Source organism: Calliopsis andreniformis, chromosome 12 (genome assembly GCF_051401765.1).
Source record: "Calliopsis andreniformis isolate RMS-2024a chromosome 12, iyCalAndr_principal, whole genome shotgun sequence".
Classification (NCBI taxonomy): Eukaryota; Metazoa; Arthropoda; class Insecta; order Hymenoptera; family Andrenidae; genus Calliopsis; species Calliopsis andreniformis.
The window spans coordinates 6077282-6086839 of NC_135073.1; the positions used below are offsets into that span (position 1 = coordinate 6077282).

At 28.7% G+C, this 9558-nt stretch overlaps 1 protein-coding gene across 1 annotated transcript; it reads left to right on the forward strand.

Moving 5' to 3' along the window:
- The first annotated feature begins 1002 nt into the window (after positions 1-1002).
- On the forward strand, positions 1003-7975 carry Girdin (protein girdin). The gene is made up of 23 exons (XM_076388624.1): positions 1003-1053; positions 1137-1225; positions 1299-1608; positions 1697-1810; positions 1882-2069; positions 2141-2222; positions 2288-2466; positions 2544-2670; positions 2748-2874; positions 2969-3303; positions 3390-3671; positions 3749-3855; positions 3931-4122; positions 4199-4343; positions 4451-4633; positions 4967-5254; positions 5487-5687; positions 5770-5915; positions 6001-6093; positions 6167-6230; positions 6290-6398; positions 6475-6584; positions 6666-7975. The coding sequence occupies exons 1-23, from the start codon at positions 1003-1005 to the stop codon at positions 6900-6902; spliced, it is 3759 nt and encodes a 1252-aa protein (XP_076244739.1). The 3' UTR covers positions 6903-7975.
- The last annotated feature ends 1583 nt before the right edge of the window (positions 7976-9558 follow it).

Here is a 9558-nt window from a genome sequence, read left to right on the forward strand (position 1 = left end):
TGAATACCAGTTTTGTTCTGTAAAATATAATAATTTTTTTCATAATATAATATGTGAAGAATCTATTATTAAGATTATGCAGCTAATTTGCAGAAGTAACTGTTCCAACAAGACAATAGATAGAATTAAGTAAATGAAGAAGTTTCTTTACAGTTGCTTGCACAAACTTCCCAGTTCGCTTTATCATTCGTACATTGTATACATATTCTTCGAGTTTCACTAGCGTTGACTTTGTTTATATGTCGTTTGCTTGTTTTAACTGTCTGATTTTTGGTTAAGAAAGTGCTAAATATTATATTAATGATTGGAGTATTTTAACTTATACATCGATGATATATTAAGTATCTTTTCACATGGATATTAAATAGTAGATTTTACCATTAAATGTAGATTCAAAATTACACGGTTATGTTCTCTTTCATAACCACAAATATAAAGTAAAATGCATTTAATATGCATACATCTATGTAATAAATGTCAAAGAATATAATTATATTCGATCAAAATTATTCAAGCTTTAAATGAAATATCATCCTAAATCTACCATGGCTTTAACTATTAGACGTCGTACGTGAAAAATTAAGTTATTTGATTCTACCAATGTAGGTAAATGAATTTCTACTCTAACTAAATAGAATTCAAAGCTAAATTATATATTTTAAGTATTTTATAGAATTAAACTTTTTGAATACAAAGCTGAGATGTAACTTTGAAATTAATTTTACTTGTTTATTTGACTTATTTTTATCATGAAATATTATATCAAATACAGAAGGTATACTAAATTTTTGTTACTATATTAATATCAAAGTTTAATAATCTTACTTAAGAAAGATTTTATAACTGGAAGATAAAATATATGTATTGACTATACATTTAGTATTCTTTTCTATATATTTCTACTGTAAAATATTTATTTAGACATAAATAATTTCTTAGCACAAAATGATAATGTTATTTTTTACATAGCTTCGAATAATTAATGCAAAAAGAAAATATAAAATGGCATCCTCTGAAATTAATAACTTATTATCGGGCCCACTGGTGACCTGGGTAAGTCTTATTGATTTTAATAGTGTGTTTCTTAAATAATATCGATTTTTTAATTCAATGTATATTTCAAATTTTTGTCATAGTTTGCCAGTTGCCTGGAAGATTCTAATTTATTAACCAGTTACGATGATTTGGTGGATGGTATATTATTGCATAATGTATTTTTGCAAATGTAAGTATCTTAATATGTTTTGATTAAACATTCTTGCTGCTAAGATACTATTAACTTTTTGTTGTATTTACAGAGATCCAGAACCACTACATGATGAAGTAATATCTCCAGAAGGAAGTTCAATAATTCGTGCAAAAAATTTAAAAACTGTAGTAGATAACATGAAGCAATTTTATGAAGAAGAATTGGGTCATTTGGTACTAAGGTTACCAGATACAACAAATTTGGGCAAAGAACCAGAGCTTTATGTTACAGAAATGAAATTATTGCTGCTTCTACTTCTTGGTTGTGCTGTACAGTGTCCTAACAAAGAGAAATTTATTACAAACATAAAAACGTTAAATGTTGATACACAACTTGCGATAGTAGAATGTATTAAGCAAGTATGTGTTTGTAATGTTATACCTTTGTACTTTTTATGCAGTCCTTTTATAAGAGTTTAGTTTAACTGATTGAATCTTATACTAATAGGTCACAGATTGTCAAGACATAGTTATCACTCAAGATGCGATGGAAAATGTAAATATGGGCAGTTTATTTACACAAATCAAAAAATTGATTCAAGAATTAGATTTATATCGTCAGGTATGTTTTGTCTAAATAATACTATTGTGAATTAAGATAATAATAAAATTTATAAAATATTGGGGTAATAGAGGTGGAGAGATACTGCCATAAATGAAAGTACAGAAGGAAATGATTCATCTATCAGTGTGGAAGCTGAAGGACTAAACAAGGTTCAACCCTCTAATCCTGTTGTTAAATCAGAACGTGAAGATAATCATCACTATGCAGTTGAATTAGCTGATTGGAAGTCTAGAGTCAGAAAACAAAGACAGGAATTGTATGCATAATTATTTATTTACGATACAATGTTTTTCATATTGTGTTAAATTTACTTTAAATTATTTACAGAGAAGAAAAAACTGAAGCCTTATTAGAATGTAAAGAAGAACTTGAGTACCATAAAATGCTAATGACTAAGTTAAAGCAAGAGGTAAGATCTAAAACAGATAAAGAAACTTTAAAGTATTAACACTTTTTTTGTATTAATTATTTTAGAATCAAGATTTGATGCACGAAGCTCGTACAGCAAAATCTTACAGGGATGAATTAGATGCAGTAATCGAAAGAGCAGATCGTGCTGATCGATTAGAATTAGAAGTTGTGCGATATAGGGAAAAACTTACAGATATAGAGTTTTATAAAACTCGTATAGAAGAACTACGTGAAGATAACAGGTGTTTTGCATTAACAATATTTTGTTCTTTTAAAATAAAGAAAATAAAACTTCTTATACGTAATTGACTTCTTTCAGAGTCTTGATGGAGACAAGAGAAATGCTTGAAGATCAGTTGAGTTCGTCAAGAAGAAGAGCGGATAAAGTTTTAGAGCTGGAGTCTGAAATTATTAAATATAAACAGTTATTGAATGATATGGCATTGGTATGAGCATTGATTAAAATACAAATTAAGATTTCATTTGAATTTATATTAATCTTTTTATTCAAATAATTTATTAGGAACGAGCTGCAGATAAAGAAAAGTATCAAGAGCTTGTAGAAGAGAATACACAGCTACACAAATTGACAAAAGCTGCTGCAAATGAAGCTGCATTAGCTAATTCTATAAGTGATTCCGAGGAACCAGGTAATGCTACATATTTTTTGATATGTAAATATTTTTTTATAAATGTATTTATTTGAATATACATATTCACACAATATATTTAAATTCCGTTTAGCGCACACGGATAATAGATTATCTGAACAGTTAACAAACAATGCCCAGACACGAGCATTAAAATTAGAATTAGAAAACCGTCGATTACTTACTTTAATAGACTCTTTAAAAGAAAATTCTTTCCACGAAAATTCATCTCGAGTATTGGAACTTGAGAAAGAAAAGAAAAAATTGTCATTAAAAATTGAATCATTGAATGACAATATCGAAAGACTCACGCAACAAAATTCAGATTTAGAATTAGTATGGAAGCAAGCACTTGAGGAAAACAAAAAATTACAAAATTCTCTAAAAAATCAAAGAACATCGACTGACAAGCAACAACAAGAGTTTCAAGTATGTTTGTCTAATATTCATTATTTTAGACTTTTACAGTATTTAAATATAAAGATTTTTATTTCCTTTTTTGTATTGATTTTTAGGTTCAACATACAAAAATGATAGAATTAGAGAAAAATTATGATACAGCAGTAAAAGAAAAACAACGAGTTCAGACTTTGCTAGAAAGTGTACAAAGACGAGCAGATGATTTGGAACGTTCTTTAGAACTAGCAAATCAGAAGGTTGATGAATTAAAAACGGTTGAAAGTAACATAAAAGAGATTAATTCTAAGTGTCTTGATGTTGAGTCAAAACTTGTGGCAGTAGAAAAAGAGAAAGATGTTGCACAGCGCGATATTCATCGATATCGAGAAACAATAGAAGTATAAATATTTTTTATTAATTTATTAAATTAATAATTCTATTGCTATAGACGTTACGATAATATATTAAATTTTAGGAAAAGGATGTTGCATTGGATAAAGCTACCAATACTATTGAAGTTTTGGAAAGAAAAGTAACGCAACTTGAACAAGAACTGCATGATTCTGTTACACAAATTTCAAGGTACGTAATATTTTATTTGAACATATACATTCCGTTCTATAAGAATCTTTGTTGCAAAATTATTTATTCTGGCAGATTGCAGGAAATTGAAAGATCTAGTAAAGAATTGGATTCACGAGCAGCTATCGATAGGGAAACGTTAGAAATATTGCAGACTAATTTGGTAGCAGAAAAAATGAATACTCAACAGCTATATACAATTTTAGAAAAACTTGGACTCAGTGACAACATGTTGTTGTCCTTGCCATTAGACGACGTACTACGAAAGTAATAAAAATACAAGTAATTTATTAAAATCATAACATTAAATCTTAACAAATTTAAAAATATTCAATGATTGCAGGATCGCACAAATTCCAGAAGTTGTAGATCATGTAAGAAAGTCGAATAATTCTTGTGAAAAGTCAGTACCTGATTCTGTGAATTCTGAAAACAATGACAGCAGTAACATTCAGAGCACATTGAAGGCAACAGTAGAATTATTGAAGGTACTTTCATCTTAACGTTGTAAATTCAATTTCTTTGGTTATTAAACAATAAAATCTAGAGAAATAGTGAACAGAATGTATAATATCGAGATTATATTTGATTTCAGAAGGAACAGGAGCAATTAAACTTGAAATTATTTACCGCACAAACAGCATCAGAAAATATTTTATCTGAGAATGCAAAACTTCAAGTACAGATCACAACATTACAGTCTCAGAATAATTCTTTAGCAGCTCAACATACTGCTTTGCAGCTTGCTAACTCACAACTTGTTGCTGAAAAGGAAGAGGTAAATTTTTATAATTACTTCTTATTCCAAAATAAAATATTTATGTAATCATGTTAGAGATAATTAATATTTTCATTCAAAATTTTTAGGTTTATATTTGTATATAAATATAATATATATAAATTTATATTTAATATATATAAAATTTTATTTTTTGTTTTTATCGTTGTAAATATTTTACATAGAATATATTGCACATTTAATGCTTATATATATTATTTGATATTTATTATCAAATGTTATTATATATTTATTATCAAAAAGGATTTCAATTTGATATCCTTTTTAAGATGTAAAAATGATATATTATCCTGTTTTTAATTTTATGATTAGCTATTTAAAGAGCGTAGTGTACAACAACAAGCGCACATACAACTTCTTCATGATCAAGATACATTACAATCCTTACATGAACAATTAAACAACGAATATGAAAATTTATTCCAAGAACATGATTCTCTCAAATCGAATTTACGAGATGTGAAAAATGAAATTAGAATGTTGAGAGAGTCTTATGAAGGACTTAAAGCGAAAAATAAAGCACTGCAAACTGAAAAGGAGTCATTAGTGACTAATGCAAAAAGTTTGAATAATTTGAGGGGAGAACATTCAAAATTGAAGGTAGTTTGTTTAAAAATAAGTTATGATATGTGCTTATTTATAGGGTGGACAAAAATTAGGTGACAACTTTAAATTGAAATATCTTTTTTGAATAACATTTTTTTAACATTGTTTTGAAAAACAGTTTTTTTTTTATCTAATTTTTGTCCACCCTGCATAATAGGCTATGTTACAAATTGTATTGTATTACTCACATTCTATTGTATAAATCATAAGTGCAAATAAATTCTAGGATGACTTTAGAAACTTATATACAGCTACGGAAAAATTGAAAACTGAGTATAGAAACCTGCAAGAAGATTATAGAAAAAATAAAATTGAAACAAATCGATTGAGTCTCAAGCTAACAGAAATGCAAGGCGAACTTAGCAGTAAAGATGAGAGATGCTCTAACTTAGAACTTCAAGTCAATAAACTGAATCAACGTTGTGAAGTATAAATCAATTGTTTTTTAAATTACAATATTACGTCGATGTTTTTATAAGAAATGTTATATTCTTACATTTTTATTTTAGATGTTATTGCATGTCAATTCTGGGCTAGACAACGACAGACGTTCTCTAATGGATCATATTAGTTTAATGTTTACACAGTATCATGAACTGCTCACTCGGTCCCTTGAAGACAAGGAACAGTATCACATGGAAGAAAAGATGTACACGTCCGTATTTTAAAAGTACTAGTTCAGTTTCAGTATAATTCGCTTGAATCAACACATTAATTGGGAAATATTGTTTTTATTACAGTGACAAAATGAACCACTTGTATAGACAAAAAGAAAAATTAGAGGATAAAATTATGGAGCATTACAGAAAACTAGAAAGTTGTACCACAAAAAAGTAAGTATATGAACATATTTACAATGTACTTCATACATCTGTAATATTTTTATTATATTTTCTTTTCTTACAGAAAAGGATTTGGAGCCAATTTAGTTCGAAGAGTTCGAAAAGCAGGTTCTGATCTTCTTAATAAGGTAAATATATTAATATTTTTATTTATGAATGTATAATGTAATTCGTTTGTTTGAGTTAGAATCGAAGATCGTGGGCAGAAGATTCTAAAAGTACAGAAGGAAAGACTTATGAATCAGAATCTGGAGGAAATGATTCAGACGCTAGTACGGAAGATCATCGTTTGACAGGTATATACTTATTTCAAACATATTAGTATTTTAATACTATTCTTATATTAGTATCTTAAAATTAAATCTTTTTAAGGATCAACTAATAGAAGCCTTGGATCCGATACGCTGTCTCTTGGTCATCCAGGAACTAGAAGAACAGTATATTATACCGATGACTCTCCCCCACCATCAACTACCTTACCAGTATAAAATATGTTTTATTTCACAAAAAAAATAGTATTTACGGTATCTATTTTTAATACATAAGTAAAAAAAACATTACAGGAGCAGGGAGATGATAGACGTTCAGTACTGATGGAACAGACACCAAGATCCGAAGTGCAAGTTGAGCCTCGCCCAGTTCTTATATATAATAAAGTATCAGCGGTTATAAACGAATCAAAAAATATGAACAATAGTGGCATGAAAGATGTAGGACAAGAAGAACAAATTGTGGAAACTCCTATGGAAAAAGATCCGAAAGCAGGCAGTCCAGTCTGGTATGAATACGGTTGTGTTTAATTGTGCATTAATTTTATTCCATGAACACCTACGTGCTTACACAAAAAGTGCTTTTTTACCATTTTTTATATTATGTTTCAATTTTTTGTATCATCTAACTGTTTATACAAAAATGTATACTGTAATTCAATATTTCAAAAAGCTAAGCGTGATGGTACAGTAGAATCTAGATTATCTGAACTAATTGAATGACATGATGTTTACATACTCAAATGATCGAATTTGAATGTAAAAACAATTTTTGTCTATATATCATTTGTATATATATTATTAAAAAAAATTGATTTTCTTCAGTTTCGAATCTATTTTCTGAACTTTTTTGGGGTATCAGTTCTCATGTTTTTCTTACTATTATAATTTAGATGATAATACTTTCTTTTTCTGTTCAATACTATTCTACGATAATTTCTAATGTTTCAAAATAAGGTGCACTATTATTTTCAATATAATATTTTTCATTATCTTTATATTCGCCACCACTTGTGTTCGTCTGTTTAATGATTTCCTTGTCATTTATTTTAATATTATGTATTTATAAACCACTTCTTTGCATCATATTTCTCATAGCGTTTACTATACGATGCTAATTTAATTTTATAGAAAGTATTTGTTTTCTTTTATGACGTATTATTCAAATAATCGAATGTTCAATTAGTCAGTATTTACATAATCGTACGTTCGATTAAACAATATTTGGATAATCAGGGTTCTACTGTAATTTTAATTGAGCATTTATGAGTTCCTAGAAAGCAGTAAATTGCGGTTAATATCAGTCATCGATTGGATTTTGAATTTAATATTTATTTTAAATCCAGTACTTCTGATGTATGTGTTTTAAGTTTTATATTTAAGCTTATCAGTGTTTATGAGCATTTCATAAATGATCAAGATATATTACATAGCTGTATATTAATCGATTCGTAATAATCTTCCATTAAGAATAATGTAACAATATGTATAGTATAAGGAAGATAATGAATAAGTACTTGACAAATATTAACAGTATTTAACTCATTTTTTACTATAGTAAACAGTTTATATTCTGTTATAACAATTGTAGTATCTGACTCTATGCTCGCTTTTACAAAATATTAAATAACAATTATACACAAAAAATGTCCCATTTTTATTTTGTCAAGTTTTTACAGTTTCTCTTCATTTTAGTATATTTCCAATAATATTAATTTTTACTAGTAAACATCTTTTTACTACTCGCAATTACAGTACTTACTGCACAGTATTTTTTAAAGCGAAAATAATTTTATAATTATGCATGTAGAATGAATGGCGTTTAGAAAGTATTTATACAGTTTGTATGTAAACAGATATGGAGTTACTGATTATTAAAAGCTTTATTTAAGTACGTTTCATATTTGTTAATTTTATATTTGTACTCGTAGAGATATTAAAGAAAGATAAAAGGACTCCTCATGAAGATGCACCTTGACAAAGTCTCACGCTTAAATGTCTCACGCGTTTCAGTATCAAAAGACCTCACGTATCTCATACAATTTTTTGTTATTCCTCTATGGGCGGGAACAAGAGGTTCTAATCGAAAAAAACTGTCCACCGCCTGCTCAAACCCTTTCCAGGTTAACTTCTCAGGCTTGGGAAATTTGCATATGGACACGTATTCAAAGAATTATGTTACCTCTTCACGGGTCAGCTGTAACCATTATTTTTTTCATTTACTCGTGTCATTGTAAAGAAAATAGGATCCTAATATAGTAGAATTTAGATTTCTTTCATAATCATACAAATATTGGAAATTTCGAAAATAGATATTTGAAAATGATTATCAGAAGCAAAAGATACCGAAATTATGAAAATTATTATTTAATTTAGCAAATGATCTCTAATTTGACAATATTTGAGAAAACCATAATAATTCATTTCCAAGATAAATATCGACGAACGTTTAATATGTCTTTTCTTACTAATTCGTCGGCAGTCGACGGTAAGGGATAAAGCAAAAAATTTCGCTCTCTGACGGTAGGGCTCTCAAAACCTCTCTCTCTAGCCTGCTTTTTCCATTTACTAAAATAAAAATCTCCCAGAATTACTTCCACACTAGAAACAGAAAGAAAAATGTTCTAATGCTGCAATGGTACCGATATAATGAGAGTATCATAGTAGGAAGACATAATATTAGAGCGAGCGGGTACAAAAATAAAATTCGCCAGAAGCGAGGGTAACAGACTAGGGGAAAAGAACTGTGATACCGCGGAATGGCGAAAAAGAAGAATCATCCGCCATAACGGTGATCAACGGTAGTAGCAAGAAGGTAAATTGTAAATGTAATTTGTCTCTCAGACCTTTATCTGCACTTTCCTACTCTTTTTTAATATTAAAAATTATAGTCAATTCCATGCGATCTTGTAAGTACCGAAGATTAGTACTTCAATTGATCGAAAGTACTAATAGCAATCAGGAAAATTGAAGTCTCTGTTTAACGGTTTTTGAATCTTCTTAATATTTTTCTTCAAATTTTTTAGACAATCGAAGGGTTGAGCAACAACGTGCAAAAGCGCTGTCCGTATAGTGGGGGTAAAGAGGTCATACGTTTCTTCCAGGGGGTACATAGGGTGAGGGGGAAAAGATAGGTTTTTATAACGCGTCTTCTTTCCATCTCTCTTACCCACCACACGTTCATCGA